At 53.0% G+C, this 17,533-nt stretch overlaps 1 protein-coding gene across 6 annotated transcripts in view; it reads left to right on the forward strand.

Moving 5' to 3' along the window:
* The window catches only part of LOC122366503, a 33,120-nt gene continuing 15,587 nt past the window's right edge, over positions 1 to 17,533 (forward strand). For 3 of the 6 annotated variants that reach the window (XM_043338856.1, XM_043338863.1, XM_043338881.1), the window contains exons 1-3: positions 267 to 464; positions 16,418 to 16,517; positions 16,896 to 17,028. In XM_043338856.1, the coding sequence (XP_043194791.1) occupies positions 16,430 to 16,517; positions 16,896 to 17,028 (221 nt within the window). In that variant the 5' untranslated portion in view covers positions 267 to 464; positions 16,418 to 16,429. Of the gene's footprint in view, positions 465 to 16,417; positions 16,518 to 16,895; positions 17,029 to 17,533 lie in introns of all 6 variants that reach the window. The other 3 variants (XM_043338839.1, XM_043338848.1, XM_043338872.1) reach the window with 2 other exon arrangements.

The following is a 17,533-nucleotide window of genomic DNA, read 5'->3' on the forward strand; positions in this document are numbered from 1 at the left end:
CCGTCGCGTTCCAAGACAGCCATTCCAGCACCACTGAGAACCATCACTATACTTTCGGAGGACAAAGAAGTTGCAGATGTTGCAAACACGAAAAAAACCGCCACCGACCAGTCCGTCTCCGTGTTGACCCAGAACATTGACCCGTGGCCCCCTGCCGCCGTGACAGATTGGCCGCCCGCCCGTCCGCCGACCGCGCCGGTCGAGTTCGTTTACGTCGTCGCGCCGACGGCACCTGTCGCGCCGACCGGTCACACGGTGTACTCCCGGACTGGTGGCGTCGCGTCGGCAGTCGGCGGCGGCGACCCGGGCCGTGAAGAGCTCTGGAGCGGCGCTCCCGACGGTGGTAGCGGCGGCCAGCACAGTCTCGGCACCGGCTCGGCTCGTGGCACCCCCAGCGACCGCCCCGGGCAGACGGACTCCTGAGCTGACCTCGGCTGACCAGTGACCGGCGCGCCGGGATACAGGTGGGTCCGTGGAGCAGCGCCGATGCATGGTGGCGGTGGGAAAATGGGGAAAGGATACTTCAGGGAGATATTGTGGGTCTTTGGGAGTTTGGATCTCATTGACCCACTGCATTCACTTGCCTGCAGGTACAAAACCTTTCCTCCGTTGGAGCCGTCTTTAGCCAGCACGAGATTCTCTGAGACTAGCATGGGGCCCACAGAGACAATGTTGGCCCTCAGAAACTGACGGGTGATCTTGCTCGGGCATAGGCTCCTCTGAGATCGGTTTGAGGCTCTTTTAGAGAAGTGAAGGGCTGTGAGCAGTGAGCACTATGAACTGCGGGATCTCTGCAATCTGAATCTCATATTTTTAAAATTCAGAACGATCTACGTATAGTCGTGCTTTGTACTGTACTACGTATAGTCGTGATGTACTGCTTTGTTTTGAACAGCTTGACATATCAGTGCAACTCAAAAGAAAAAGGAGAAAGCCATCAACATCAACATCAACATTATCCAATTTCAGAGTAGAGGGGATTGTGTCTCTAAACGATTATTATATACCTACCTACCTAATTGCCAATTGCCATCTACTAAGCTAGCTCAAGCTTGTGTAAATTAAACATTTTTTTTTTGCTGTATAGTGCTGCTTTATACACAAGCGATGTATGTACTGTTATCTGTAAATACTATTTATCGTGCTATGTGCTGCAAATTTAACCCGCGCACCGACGGGGGGGGGCGGATATCCGCCCCCCCTGAGGTTTTTCGCGGATAGCGGGAAAACCGCGGCGCGCAGCGCCGCGAAATTTGGTATGACTATTCTCTCATCAATTTTACACATGGTGTGCAAGTTTGAACCTCCTAACTTTTAAGGTCAGGTCACCAGGTCACTTTGAATGACCCAACCTCAAGTCACTTTTTTGCAACTTTGTCACCGTGCCAGAGCTACAGTAGATGTCGGAGGCCTTTGAAAGTCGCAGGATGTTATTAGGTCATTAGTAGCTACAATTTGTATATCTCAGAATTTTGATGTCGGTGACCTAAGGTCAGGTCAATTTCGCGACCTCCCCATTATAAGTCAATGGGGGAAAAATCAACTCCCTGTTTTTACCACTAAAACGGGTCGGAATGGCCCCATATACCATACATGACTTCACATACGATCAACCTTCACTACCTTGAGGTCTGTTTTGCTGTTGGGCAGCTGTAAGGTCATGTGACGTCATCAAAGGTCACCAAAGGTTTTTTGCCAATAACTCCTTACGGGAACAAGATACAGCCGCGCGGATGGTCTCATTGTGTTCAGCTCGTCAAGACGCATCGAATGATATACATGATGACCTCGAGGTCACGTGACCTGAGGTCAACCTTTGACCTTGACCTTTCGAGGTCAACATATATATCATTCGATGCAGATTGACGAGAGGATCACGATGGTGCCCTTCGTTTGTTCCTATCTTGACTACTTCGAAAGTTATTCGAGAAAAACCCTCTCCATATCTAGCGCCGCCATTTTGACTTTTTCGATCCCTGTGACGTCATCTTTGACCTGACCTGAAAATGACCTTAGTAAAAATTGTAGACCTTGTCCGTGCGTATCCGATGCCGTTTACCGCTTGTCGCTATTTGCTTCGTTCTCGAGATCTCAGGGGGGGGCGGTCATCCGCCCCCCCCCCCGTCGGTACTAAGTTGGCACAGACCCCCGTCGGTGCGCGGGTTAAAGTCAACAAAGCTACCAAAAATTTGCGAATTTAACAGCGTCAGGTATTTACATGTCCAGCAATGACCCTTTGAAATTATGGCAAAATATCGCAGAAAACCGAATATCTTTATTGACGAAATCCCTATAAGATTGAAATTCTAGATGGGATAAATATAAGCATGAAAAGTAGGAATAGGGTAGCCTGGGGCAAGACGCCCCAGATAATTTATTTTGCTGCATAAATTTTGTCCCACATCACCTGGAAGGCCAAATTTGTGCTCAATGCGTTCTTTGGACATTTTACTTTAAATTGCACCCCTCAAATTCATTCACATATGATCGGACTCCAAGCTAGGAAGTGATTTGTGAAGCAACTGCAAATGGGGCATTTTGCCCCAACCCCAGGGCAAAACGCCCCACGGCCTGGGGCTAGTAGCCCCATACTTTAGATTACAGATTTAACATGGTAGTTGGCTTAATCTTATGTGAGAGGTCCGTTAGACCTCTGGAGGCACGGCTCTGAAGTTAGCACATTCCATCCTGTCAGGTGTTCATCTATGACACTATTGTATGAGCAGGTTTTTCACCTGCCTCATAAGACCAAATAATAAATTATTGCAATGCAAATGTTTACAGAATACTTCCTTTGCCATCCAGTTGCTGAGAAAAATATACATAAAGGCATAGAAACCTACTGTTCGCCAGCTACCGAACATTAGAAAGTGGGTAGCCCGAACAACACATGAGGTAAAACGCCCCATGGGGCTTTTTGCCCCGCGACCTACTGGGGCGTTTTACCCCATCACGTAGTTCGGTCACAGAACAACGCTTTGCACTCCAGCAAGACATAATTTAACATGAACCAACCCGGCATGATAAGCGTTAGACAATAGTTGTTCAAAATACAAAAAAGTCGTTAACCTGATGTGGACATAAAAGAACGCCATGATGCATAATCTGACAGCAAAACATAAAAAACACTAAAAAACACATTTTTGGCTATATTTCCCGAAAGAGTCATCACAATGTCTTTCCAGTCTGCTCATATAATGATCATATAGTGCATGTTTTATAGAAGAGAGGATGTTTCCCCAGAACTCTGCCAGTTCCGAGAAACATCGGTGAGGCGTTTTACCTCGGCGGGGCGACTTGCCCCGGTCTACCCTATCTGAAACCTGCGAGTAAAATATTAATTGTTGAAAGAATTAAGGAAGAGTGTTCAAGTATAACTTCGAGCAGGTCACATTAATGTTCGACAGGCAATACAAAACGGATCAGCAAACGGTAACGAAGCCAAATCACCAACGAAAAACTGCGTTCATGGCATCCAGAGTGTAAGGTAATTTAGGGATTATAACCGTTATCCAAGCGTCTAAGCTATGATTTTGGTTTGAGCTGCTGATCCACCGTTACTGGACTAATGGCCAAACACATTTGGCTCCTGAACCACTCCAGTTATTCAACCCCCCCCCCATCCTCCCCTCCTCCCCTTGGCGGTGAGTCAGTCTGCGAGGGTCCCGCGACGGCGCGGGCCGCGGCGGGGGCGGGGGTGGTGACCGACCTCGGCGTCACGGCCGCCGCCCCGCGCGTCACCCCTGACCCACTAGTCGGCGCGGCTGATCCGGCTCGTCTTACCGCCCGACGGCGCGCGACGCTGCACACTCAGAGCCGTCGCCGCAGTCTCCGCCGCGCCGGCGCGACGGGCGGCTCTCCGACTATCAGGCTGGAACCACCGCTCACTTCCGGCGTCTGTGGTCGGTCTGTGGGGAGCCGGAGCGCCGACTGCAGCACGCGGACGGAATACGTAACGCAGCCGCCCCCGGCGCGCCGGCTCCAGTTATAGCGCGACAGCCACCGTGACGGCGCCAAAGGCACCTAGCTGGGCACTTCCGGTCAGCGAGACATCGCCAAATTGCCGTCTCACAGGCTGCACTGCCATGTGAGTCTATTTAATTACCCATCACAGCCGCAATTATATCAGCGGGGAGTAAATTCTGGGACGCGCTAGAATCAGGCGGTGAGAGCGCATTGTTGTAAGTGCGACTACTTTTGAGCCCTGGTAAAACTATAACACGATTTACTAAAACGTCGGCATTTCTCTTACATCGGTCAACACTTAAAGAAGAGAGCAGTAAAGTCAAAACTTGCACAGTATACACCTGAATAGGTTGAGCGGGAGTCGAACAAAAGTATTCCAGCTTCGCCGTTCGATAAACCCATAGTTGGGGCCTGGTTTTCCACGGATTCCGTTCGTTTTTCATAGCGCTGCCTGCGCTGTCCCACCGCCGATTATGTCTCTAGCAGATGACCTGAGAAGCTTCACGGATGACCAGTGGAGCCAGAAATGTCATGTCACACGCCACAGCACATGTGCCGCAAAACATTCGGAAACAAGACAAAAGAGCGGCGTCACAAAAAGACGCAGTCAATACAGCTGCCGGTGAGCCAAGTCATGCGGCGCCCGACCGCCTCACGAGGGTCCCAGTAGCTGCTGCGCTGACCTGACTTACCCTCGTGTCTTCCACGGGGCGGTCAGAGACCCGGTCTGCACATCCTGGGAGCGCCGGGCGGTCCGGCCCCGGCGCAGAGTCACCAGACGGATATTCCCCGGGACATCAGCTGATCCCCGATAGAGCGCATCATACAGTCAAATGAGGTGACCGTATTGAAGGCGGTTGGAATATGTCAAATGGCACTGGTGAAGTGGTCTTTGATTTCTGGACCCCTCCACATTGGTTCTTAGATCAGAGACTGCTACTGCAGCCCATTAACCGTCATGAGGTAAATGAGGGAGAGCGAAATAGATATGGCATGAACATGGAGGGCGTAATAACAAATTACAGCTTTTCGTCATAGGTTTCGCATGGCCATCAGTATTCTGGAGCTCCTGTTGCGTTCATTATGTCGGCCAGCCACGGACAGCGAACTATGTTCGCTGTTCCAAGGGTGTGCCGTATAATACCAATCATAGGTGTGCTGTATACCGATCCAACTATCAGCCACCTCGGATTTCCACCTCGCCGTGACAGAAGCGGCTACCGTCGCGGGGCGATCGGTCACGGCTCAGACGCCCGGTGCCGTGGAACGGCTCAATTTCGTCACATTCGCGCCGGTCGCCCCGGCGCAGTAATTGTGCCCTCTGAGAACTGCTGGTCGGTAATTGGTGCGTGGCGCCCTGTGACCGCGGGTCGGTCGGCGGGACCGGCGGTCAGGGTGGGAGGGGACGCGCCACCCCGCCCCGCCCCCGCCCCCGCCCTGTCCCGTTAGGTGGGTCTCGGTGGGTCGAACCCGGCCGTCTGTACCGTGACCGGCCCCCGCACAGACTCGGCAATTATTTCGGTACTATCCAGAGACAATGTCACCTGCAACTGTCCGCCCTAATGCGGCTTTATTTACTTCCATTACGGGACAATTTCGCCAGGTGAGGGCTGTTGTTATTCTCTTGGAGCGTCACGGGTCGTTGGCAGAGCGCCTGGGAGTGGAGTGAAGAGGGCGGCCAGTGGAAAAGCGATCTTCACGGGCAATAGAAGAAACACTAGAAATCCCGGCTCCCTTGGTGTAAACATAAAGCATATATCTGGAATTGTCAAGTTATTCTTATCTTTCCTCTATCGAGGGTCATTTTCATGAGAAAATTTAATATCTAAAGTTTGCCCACATGCATAAGCATAAAAAGAAGGGTTTCTTGCCAAACATGCAAACGCACTTGTAATGCATTTTGCTGGAAACTCCACTTCTCAAATGCAACATCGTCGTGATTTTTCAGAGCACTGCCGTTGCCCAAAATGTCCTACATATCTTTTTCTGCAACTTGATATGCAACATGTTTTATGTTGTAGGAACATATTTATTCTTTTGAAGCCTCAGAGCCTTAGCACATATGCTGCCAGTGCTACCAAAAACATACGTTGAGCAGAACTGGATTCCATTCATAGATAGCTTAGTGACTCGCCGTTGTAATCTTATAGCTCTACGATAATTGACAGGTTACACCTCAAATCCGACGTTAACAACGCACTTTTTGATGTGTATCCGTCAAATCCTCCAGCAACACCATATAAGCTTGCATGAGCTTACCGAACACGGTCCGGAGGCACCTCATGTGGCCCGATATCCGAAGTTCAATTTAGATAAGCGACTGTTGGCCATCCTATCTTGTTGATGCTCATTTATGGCCTCCCGTAGGCTGTACCAGAGGCAAACTTTCGCATTTATGAGTGCCTGTAGCAAGCAAGCTGCCTCCTAAGGCGTCTTGCTCGCTGCATAGTTCACTAACCTCAACGACCTTAGCACCAGAGGTAGCTCAGGACTAACCAAGCAGCCCTGAACTTGTCCCGACCGGTCTCTGGTCTGGCCAGGCGCCTGCCTCGGGAGCGATGTCGGCCGATATGCGCGGACGCCGGTGCTGCCCTTGCAGGCTCAGTGGCGGTGCCGCCTGCAGAGGGAAGCCACCAGCACCCGTGACTATCAGCGAGCGTCGGACGGTGCCTCTGAGCATAAGAATCATCATCTATCCAGTATCTCCCGTCGGTACAGCGACGGCTCCCACTGAACCGTCGGCGACTGCGGCGGTCAGTCCAGGTCACCGGTCGTCGCGTGCTGCCGGGTCCTCGGGGCGGCACAGCTGTACTGCCGGGTCCTCGACTGCACCGCTGCCTGAGCAGTGAACCGGAAAGGTGGCGCCGACCGGCTAACGGGCGCCCGGCCGGCCGCGCTGCTCTCCGGGCCACCGTCTGGCGTTCAGAGACACCACCTGGCACCGCCTGACGTCAGACATTTGCCGATTTATTCAACGGCACAGCTATAAAGAGGCCACCGGCTGTCTGCCTTCGGCTAGAGACCGCCGTCAGCTTCTGCCAGTCGAGAGCGATATGGAATGTCTCGTGCTGCCTCGTGCAGCCTGATTGCGTTTGGGTACCTAGCCTAAGAAACATTCACACAGTCCCCATTTAAGTCTTGATGGAAGAGAATTAGACCTTGTATCCTCTTACATAATGTTACGGTGAGACTGGAACAAGAAGCCATTGCCATGGGCTTATTGCACAAACGTCCCACGCCTAGGGACGCTGGATCCCCGGCGTCCCGCCTTGTTTTCTGCCAAAACGACTCATGACTAAGAGCGGGCGTCGTAAAATTTTGTTTTGCAGTCAAAGAGCGTGTGAAGAAGTGAATATAAATCGTGAGACATGATGCACTGCACTGGATATAAAGCTTGCAAAACAATAGGGAATGGGTTTTGTTTAAAAAATCAGGGTCCTGCCACTGCTACCTATATTCCATGTCTTGCGCAGAAAAGTATTTCATATAATAAATTGCAGGTAATTTTGTCGCGACGGTCATGACGCAGAAGCACTTTATGCACGGTCGGCAGTGGAAGTTCCGCGTTCACAGCAGTCCGGTCCGTGACCTCTGAGAAAGCCAGATGGCTGACGAGGCCTGCAACATGGCGCGGTCATCATCGTCGTCATCAGCAGCGCCAGCAGCGGCGGCGGCAACAGCACGACCGTTGTAAAGGCGTGCTCCGTGGGGCCGCGGCGGTACGGGACGTGCTCTGTTCGGGAGCACGCGGCGGTACGGGACGGGCTCCGTTCGTCCGGCAGCCGGCGGCGGCAGATGTCTGACGCGCGGCTGCAGCTGACGCGGGCCGGCGCGTCCCTGTTCCGAGGCCGCCGCCGGCTCTCTGGGTCAGCGCCAGATGAGCTGGCAAGGCCGGTCGGCACCTCAGCGGCCGTAATCTGCCGCCGGAACCGGCCCCGGTGGGTGGTGGGGCACCGCGCGCTCCCCCGGCCGCTACACCGGCCTCCATGACCGGAGTGGCCTGACGGTCAGTAGCGAGTCGTCAGTCGTGGGTCATCGGCCCTCTGCTTTTGGGCAGCTCAGGGCGGCCAGCTCTGCTCCGAGTGCCAGGAGAGAGCTGGGTCTCAGGGGTAAGGTGAGGCATTATTTGTCAAGAGGTCACGTATTAAGGCCATGACGTGACATGCGATGCTTTGTGGTTTTTGAACTTGCCTTATTTGGCACATATGTTTGTGCATAATTCATATTTGTCAATAAGTCGATGTTACATTGGCTTAGTTACCAAGTATAGCAGTTCATTTACGGCAGACTGAAAACAAGGCTCATGTTTTCTAATCATTATTTCGCTGATATGCATACTAGAAAAACCTGTAGCATCCAATTACATAAAATAGCTAGAATGTCATCGCATTGCATTATGCCAACAAGCTTGTTGGCTTGAAAACCTACATTTAGAGTGAATACAGAGTAGTCAGTAGTCACCAAACAGTGCTGTTTGGCACCGTTATTTAACCCTCGCCCGTATAGGGGGGGGGGGGGTCGAACGGACCCCCCCCCATGGTTTTTCGCGAATAACTCGCGTAAAAAGCGGCCGATCGCGACGAAACTTTCAGTACCCTCGCGTTAATCAATTTTACATCTACTCTGAAAATTTCATGACCCTGACCCCAATGACCTTTGACCTGTGACCTACTTTTCGAGACCATATTTGGCCGGAATCGCGATTCGGCGTATGTCGGCTCGCATTAGCCGCGCGTTTGCAGTCTTTTCGTGGTTTCAAGCGTTCAAACATGTGATATGATGTTGCCCCCATGCGTTAGAGTGGGTGTCAAGGTCACCTGAAGGTCAAGTCAGGTCATTGACCTTTGATGACCTCGGTACACTTTTTCGAGTTTTACATGTTTCTAGGTCAGTTTTTGCAGCTGAATTCGAATTTAGCAACCATTTGAACATTTACGAAGTAGTTTTGGTGCCTTCGTAACATGTTACGAAGCTATCAGAGGCGGTTGACACCTACTAGGAATACCCGGCAGGACCCCTACTGGTTGACCTGACCTGACCTGACCCGACCCGGACTAAATGCATGAAGACATCATCTGTGATCAAAACTAACATGATATTCATGATCAGCACCCCGAAAAACCCCGTAGCAGCCACACTTTACGACGTTCTAACAGGTCCCGATTTTCCCGACTTTTGGGTCATTGACCTGACCTGCAAGGTCAACCAATGACCTAGGACCTTAAAATTAGGTATCATCGGCTTCCTCTCGTCACGGGCAACACGCTCGTTTTTTCCGCGAAGCTCTAGCTCGATCAGGGGCGAAACGGCAAGGGGGGGTCCAACGGACCCCCCCTTATACGTTCTCGGCTGGAAAAACACCAATACGGGCGAGGGTTAAATCACAAACATTTGCCAATGGAGCCGGTTCTAGTATCCCGTTAGGTGACAAACACCCATGCAACAATGCCAAAATGGTTTCAAGCTCACAACCCATTTATTCTTAGAGCTACCCCTGACACCAGTTACCGTTTTGTGCATGATGCGAAGCAAAAGCGCTTTAAAAAAGCAACGGAAGCGCCCATTTGCTATCTCCTCTGAAGCGTGCAACGCTGTCCTCCTGGGCGTCATCAATCATTTCTGAGTGCGGGGCTCTGTACGGCCGGCCGGTCCGGCGCCCCCGGTCATATCTCCTCCAGCGCTGTCCAGATATCATCGGAGCTCGCCCGGCGCGGCAACTAATGGCCGGCATTAGGTCCACTAATCGCCGCCGTTGTGGAAGGGCTCGTACTTAGCCGCTGGCCGCCCGAGGGGCGCCATTGAACGCACATTAAGTAACGGACCGTTCAACGCAAGTGCGGCTATTACCCTCCCTGGCACAAGCCGAGTCGGGTGGCCATTGAAGTCTGGTCTAACACTTCTTGTTGGGTACAACGTGGGTCAGTGATATCGAACAGGAGCTTTGAATGCCGACAGCCGACCTTTGACGCCCTTGTTGACCTATCACGTCACTGGTGACATGTGACTGGTCGCTGGGTTTATGAAGGGACGCTAGAGCCTGGTGACCTATGAACGGTGAACGGTACCTAGCAATGAGTACCGCCTGATGCTCAAATTTGGTGCTTGGTCATTGGTAACAATGCAGATTGCTGATGACTCAAAAGCACTGGTCTAATACAGCCGTTTAGTGACCAGCGACTGGTTACGGTTCATGCCATGAAGCCATGAACTATTGGTGAGTGTGAGAATATAACGCCATACGGGACTGCCCAGTGCCCATTTCCGGCCAAACCCTCTGACGTATTTTGGTCTCTGATTACTGACGGTGACTGGACGCCGCGCCGGTCCCGGCTCCCAGACCCGCGCTGTTTGCAGGCGCCTCACAGTCTGCAGAAAGAGCCGCTGAACTTGGACTTGAAACTGTGGACGCGTTGCGTCACTCCTGCCAACGACCTTTGATGTCCTAAACTGAATTTCTGCAAACCCAAGGAATGGATGATAGTCATCAATAACGGCTAGTTCCTGCACATGTCCGGGCAATTTCCATATTATCGGCAATGCATGATCGGTTTCCATGCAGGGTACCCGAGCCTGAACCGATCCGTATGATCGGTTAGTGCAGGGAGTCGTGACGGTCAACATGCGAATCAGTACGGCTCACTGGAGGTATGAGGCAGCTGTTCACGGCTGAAGATTTCGGCAACTACTCACGACCAGGGACTTCAGCAGCTGCTCGGGTATTTGTCAGGCCATTGTTTCTGCCTGTCATCCGTTTGTGTCGAGCGCTGTTCGTTCGGCCGGTCAGTGGCCGGAACGGAGCGAGTTTCCGCCGGATCGTGTCGGCCGCTCGCCGGTCCGTTCCCACCGGAACTGGGTGGTTAGTGTCGTCACCACGCGTCTCCCCCGCCTCCGCGTGCGCCCACCTCCCTCTCACCGCGGTTCTGTCTTCCTCACGCCTTTTCATTGTGCTTTATTGTGTCTGGTAGTTCGATAGACGCTAGTGATTATTGATTAATTATCAAATCGGACCTGTAAGCCATGATAAAGGGTTTGATGCCTGGCTGGATATCACGGGCAATTTTTATTTTCTAGCATTCTGTATATCATGCTCAGGAGACTATGATAGAGCCTCTGGAATTAGCGTCAGTTTTGTCTGTGACATAAGAGCCCATTCATTCCGCCATGAGACATGATCGCAACACATGGTGCTCCATTTGACTACACCACCGTGACGAAGCCAAGGAAGCCGCGATGTTCCACATTACTCTGCATTGATCGAGGGCAAATCATCTTGCGTGGAATAGATTCATCGCTGTTCAGCGGCTCCTGAATGCGGCCAGTCCGAAATTAATACCTTCGCCATGTTCGCCATTCTAGAACCATGTCACGGATGTGCGGATTGGCCGGTGCCGTAGACCTGAAATTTAGTTCCAAACAAATATTGTTCGTTCCAAGGAGTTTCCTCAAAATAAAAGGCACAAGCAATCGGCTCCTGAGCTTCAAACTATTGCGTAATGCCTGAGTAAGCCCGGTCTGCGTTGGAGTGTGACACCTACTGCAGATCCTTGCGCAGTGATGAGCCCGCCTCGGCCGATGTTTAGGCAGTCGAGTCGCCTCAGTGCGCTCATGGTTTGAACTCCTGTGAGAGATATCCTGTGGTCGACGCCATCGGGCGCACTCAAGGTCGGGTATCATTGAGCGGAGCGAACCGTGTCCAAGCATTTGGAATGCAAGGACCATCGCACTCACCACGCAAGGGCTAACCCTCGGACACCGTCAAACGCTTACTCTGATTCTGTCCTGTGTCGCAGACAGCAAAGGAATGGTTAAAAGCCATTTTTACTATTTTTTGTGTTGAAACAAGTCATCAATAAGGACAAATCCTGTCTCGTATCTTTGCAACAAATGCTCTTTACTCTCACTTAACACGTGTGTCGGTCGACAGTTGTAGCTTTTTGATTCAGCTTCGGCATAAAAACAGTACCTGTCACCATTCATGTTCTCTTGCTAGTCTGAAGGCGCAATGGCTCGCTCCGCTCTGGAACGCACGTGACTCGAGTCATGCACGATTTGAACGCCGAGACTCGAGAGGTCACCACGACAGGCTCTCGTGCCGATTTTTGACTCGGACTTCGACCGTTACCTCTAGCGACCAGACTGGGTCAGGTAAAACTCCAGCCAATGCCTGTTTTTCATTGACCACAGCTGGATCGAACCGGGTCAGGACCGGGCCCTCAACACGGTAATCAGGCAGCAATTACTCGTTCTCACCGTCCGGCAGCCTCACACAGAAAATTACCGGCAGATGATCGAGCCCACAACTGAACTGAATCCGCTTTGCTTTGTTTTAGCTGGTGCATTAATCATGGAGCTCATTGTGGTGAATATCGTTGTCCAAGTCTGACCTTGTCTTCATGTGACATTTCCTGGTACCGTGCGCACGTAGGACGGACCCGCATTGCTCTTTGTGGAGGCCACGGATATGTGCGGGTGATGATCGCGCAGGTCTCGCATCGCGCTGTCCTTCGGCTCCTGTTCTCGAATAAGGGTCTTATCTAGTTGAAGCAAAGGGAACTAGGGCGACTCACTTGGTAAATTTTGCTATACATGTGAACCTTAACCAGTGCCGGTTTGAAAATCGTCTGCCAGTGATAAATATGAGGCCATTGCTTTACTCAGTACGCAAATTAGTCTTCGCAATTTTAACGACGGGCAACGAAAGTTCATTGCAGAATGACTCTCAAAGCCACGGTAGTTATACGCTGCAATCAAAATGTCTTTCGTGGTACTGGCCAGGGCTGCGGAGTCGGAGTCGGAGTCGGAGTCGGAGTCGGTCGGAGTCGACAGTTGTGACCGGAGTCGGAGTCGGAGTCGGAGTCGATTTTAGAAACTCGAGCCGGAGTCGGAGTCGGAGTCACCGAAAATCTGTCGACTCCGCAGCCCTGCTAGGTCTGCGGAGTCGGAGTCGGGAGTTGGAGTCGGTCGGAGTCGACAATTCTGCCCGGAGTCGGAGTCGGAGTCGGAGCTGGTTTTTGAAAGCCGGAGTCGGAGTCGGAGTCGGAGTCGCCGAAAATCCACCGACTCCGCAGCCCTGGTACTGGCCATTAGGACTCCGCCAGGGGCGCACGCGCTGTGCGTTCCTGGGACCGTTACGGCGCGGCGGCGGTGGCGGAGCGTAGCCTGTGCGGTCACCGGCCGCACGCACTGTGCGTGCGCTTCACACGCAGCGCGTCCGCCGCCGCCGGCGCTGCCACTGCCGCCGCCGCGCAGCAAACTTCCGTGAGCCGCTGTATCGATCAGCGAGCGAATCGACATCAGTCAATGGGCGTGTAGCCATCGGTCAGGGCAGAGAATGGCAACAGAGCGGGGCGCTCGGGGGTGCCTGTCGTCGGCGCGTCGGGCGCTCGGGGGTGCCTGTTGTCAGTGCGTTGGTCACGTTCCCCGCCGCGCCGCCGTCGGGCACGACTCGACACGGCTCTGGGCGGCGACGGCGGCGTTTGGTGACGGCTAATTGTGACGTGCGTGGCTCATTGAACTCCGCAGGCCGCCGCTCGGCCGGCCGCGGCTCCGGCTGGGCCGACTGGCGAGCAGCGTCTCCGTTCCAGTCCACCGGACGGCCACGGTCCATCCGTTCGCCAGTCCGGTGCGAGCCGTGCCACTCTACTCGAAGAAACTGGGACACTCGGAGACCCATAAACACCAAAAAGGCATCTGCTAACTGCTAATTAACGCGCCGACACAGAAAGAATACCGACATACCGACTAGCGGTGCTTCGGGCCGGAAAATGCAATGCTTAGGGCGACAATAATGCTGCTTGTATGAGATAATATTTTGACATCGCAGAACACCATTACTGTAATGAGGATCCACTGAATGGAATGAAGATTATATTGCAAAGCGCATAATTAATTGGCACGATGATCACGTTGGGAATCATGCCTGTGCGTTGTCGGCTGCAAAAAGAATGCATCGTTGGCGCAACGCGAGCTTCCGGCTCGGACAATGGATCCCGGATACGCGAGCAGCCCATATGTACCGTGACCGTTCTTATCAAACCTGATTTCGGTACCATATATGAGTGATTGAAGGAATGAGGGGGAATGTCAGTGACCAGTCGATACGACGTGCATGATCGTACGACTCTGCCCATCAAACATTTCATACACTGTTTAGTATTCATCTAAGCAGATTGTCAAATCACATTTTAGTTTTAGGAACCATGTTTGCTTGCTTTTCTTCAACAATCTTCATGCAGCCTGGTCAGCAAGAACTGTGTCTCCATGGCAATATCCACTATCCAGTCAGCTGGTGGCCGGCACATACAGCCAACGTTCATCGGCATAGCACCTGTATGAGAGACGCCGCCGAGCGTGGCACATTTCCAGAACTAGGTAACGCCGCGCGGCGCAGCCGGCCGGCACCGTCAGCCCGCTTCCTGGCGACGCCGCCGCCGGCGCTCTCACAGGAGCCATCGGAGCTACGGGAGCCGCGGAGCAGTGGGAGCCAGACGGAGGTAGAGAGAGGCACGGGAGCCGTGGAGAAGCTAGGAGACATGCGAGTCTCAGGAGCAATGGGAGCTACAGGAGCTGAGCGAGCTCTCAGTATACTGAGGTCCCGATCGGAGATCACAGCCGCAGTAGTTAGGGCGTTTTGCTCGGCGCCCGAAGGCAAACGGTTCGTCTGGGGCTAATGGTCGCCGGCATGAGATATCAGCACTGTAATTGTAACAGTCACGCAGAGTGCGGCGGAGGCACCGGACGCGGGCAGGCGGCGGCGGTTCGTTTGGCGGCGCCAGTAAATCCTCCAGTGGTCGGGGAGTCCGGGTAAAAAGCCGGCTCCCTGCGGCGTCCCGTCAGCCGAGCACACGGCGGTCTCTGGGAGGGAGGCCGAGAGCTCCCGGCCGCGCCGTGAACGGACGGCACGCCCGAGCCGCGGGGGACTAGCTTGGCGCGGCGGGGGTCGCGTTCGAGCCAGCGGGACCCGGCGCCTCGGAAACCGAGACGGCTGGGTGGTCGCCGGTGCCCCGCGGCTGGAAATGAGGTATCGGAGATCGGAGCTGGTTCCACCCACGGCGTTCGAAGGCACGCTGGGATTAATCAGCTTCCCACGTAGAAGGCATTTTGACCAGCGTCTTCCTGGTTCGGCATTCATGCCTTCTTATCCGTGCCTTCCATCTAAATAGCGCCAAACAACAAGATCGTTCTTCATCCTACCCTCACGTGAGAACCACAGTGTACCCAACCATTTAAAGGGTTTATTTAACACCATGAAGCACTCTATATCCTCCAACAAAAGCGCCGCGGAGTGCGATATCTATCACAAGCGTTTTCCCAACACACCGATCACCGGACCATGAGACAGGCGCGAGAAACGTGCGGCAGACACGCACATTAACGCGCCAAGTCTGCCGCACTCACGCTAAAAAAGTCGCCATCGAACAAAAGACGCCGCTCGGGCACTGGCTGACTGTGCGTTCTGGCCACGCGTAACAGCCTTAGAGGCGGGTCGGGACGGCCTGAGAGAGGCCGGGACCGGTCCGTGCCGACCCGGTCAGCCTGGAGCATTGTTTGGCGGTGGACGGACTGAGCTGATACAAATCGGTCGCGCCGCCCTGTGTATTGTGGGTCCGACGGGCCGGGAACGTCCCAGCGAGGAGGGCGGGACGGCGTGAGGACAAAAACGGCGCGTAATGCGCCACTGCACGCGCGCGGCAGCTGATCGGTGGCGCCACTGGACGAGTTCTCACGGCGAGCTGAGGTCGCCGGGCGACGGCAATCAGCGGTGCGAGACGCGCCAAATTGGGCCGTCAGACAGCGACAACCCTCAGTTTGGAACTCATAAATATCGTCCGAAACCAAACAAAAACGCTCAACGCTGCCTTAAGCATCGTCTAAACTCGCAAATGCGATATCAGCTTACTTCTGCAACGTACTCCTTAGCAATATGGCTATATTTTGCCTTTTCAAACAGCTTCTCACACTCAGAGCGACTGAGCGCGTCTCTGATTACACCGAATTTGTCATGATTAGATGCGAGTTTCGGCGCTATCCAGCATGTCCGAATTTGACCGCATTATCCGGCTCCAGTGCCGATTGGGACGACTCTCACCCCATCTAGGCGCGATAAGCACCGACTGGTCCTGCGTCCCACCCCGCCCCGGACAGCGCTGGCTCCCACACTTTTCATGGTGTCTGCGCGAACGTACCCGCTTATTTGGCCCGATCACGGCATCGGTAGCTTACAGCCCATGCCGCTGTCCTGTCGGACTATTTGGCGCTGAGAGGTAATGCGTCAAATACCTAAGCATAGAATGTAATTTCATTTCCAAACCAATCTTTTATATTTTATCTGACCGCAAGACACTTAAATGTGTTTATAGGGGCAAAGAAAACATCACCAGAAAAAAAAACACTCTTTTAAAGCTTTGACCTACGTCTATTTACACAGTGCCCTTTTTCTTTTATTTCACAGATACTTGAGAAGATGGAGCGGCAAACACTGTGGGGCCTGCGGCTCCAGAATATTGTCCTCACTTGTGTTCTTCTACTGGCCTCGTTCTCAGCATGTTCTGGTAAGTAGTACAATTCACAGGATCGCAGAAATGGCACAGCTCTCCGCGGCGTATTATCGGGGTGCTCAGACAACCCCAGTAACTTTGTAGGTCACTTTCAGGCCAGTCAGGCATGTCACCAACGTGAGATTTATGTAAAACTTTCGCCCGAAATATCCTCTCGGTATTAGATGTGGGAATTTGTGGTTAGCTTCTATAATGATATTTGCATTAGACACTCACATGTGGCTGCATGCATTTTAGCACACATTAGCACATTGGCACATTAGCACCTTTGTTCATTTTTAGACGATGAAAAACGCTCCAACGTGAACGTGAGTCATAAACCTCCCACTACCCTCCACATCAACTGACGTACGTATGTCTATGGTCCGACAGCGGAGGTTGCCTTTGAGAAGCTGACAGATATGGACTACCGAGGCACCACGTACTACACGATCCGTAACCTGACCCTGTACGAGTGCCAAGGCTGGTGCCGCGAGGAGCCCGAGTGTCAGGCCGCGTCCTTCAGGTCAGTGCCCGAACGGCAGCGGCGCGAGGCGGCGACACACCTGACGTTTTACACGCGTGTGTGTTGATTGACAGAATACAGGAAGTCTTACTCATCGTAATCTACTCATCTTGCTCGATGTCACTTTGATTGACAAGTGGAAACTCGTACCAAGCAAAGTGGCAGTATTCCGCACCTGTTAAGCCGTATAGGAGGTTAACATGTCTTCTTCAAGACGTGCTAAAATGTGGGAACGGAGGGTCTTCTAGTGCGTGACGGCTTAATTTCTTCAGTAATTATTTTTCCACGTTCACAATAGCGTCCGATCCTTTCGCTGTGAGCAGCTGTCCGCTGAATTTGTAGCCAATCCTGGCGCTGGTGCGGCAGACGGGCTGTTACGACAGGAAGCGTTCATGTCGGTCATTTATCAGTGCTGTCCACGTGACACAGAGTTCACTGCACTGCGGAACAGTCGTCACTAAAGCAGTAACCGACAAGGGCGCTCATAGGCGCGCACCGGTGGCCT

Source organism: Amphibalanus amphitrite, unplaced genomic scaffold (genome assembly GCF_019059575.1).
Source record: "Amphibalanus amphitrite isolate SeventyFive unplaced genomic scaffold, NRLGWU_Aamphi_draft 000029F_arrow, whole genome shotgun sequence".
Taxonomy (NCBI): Eukaryota; Metazoa; Arthropoda; class Thecostraca; order Balanomorpha; family Balanidae; genus Amphibalanus; species Amphibalanus amphitrite.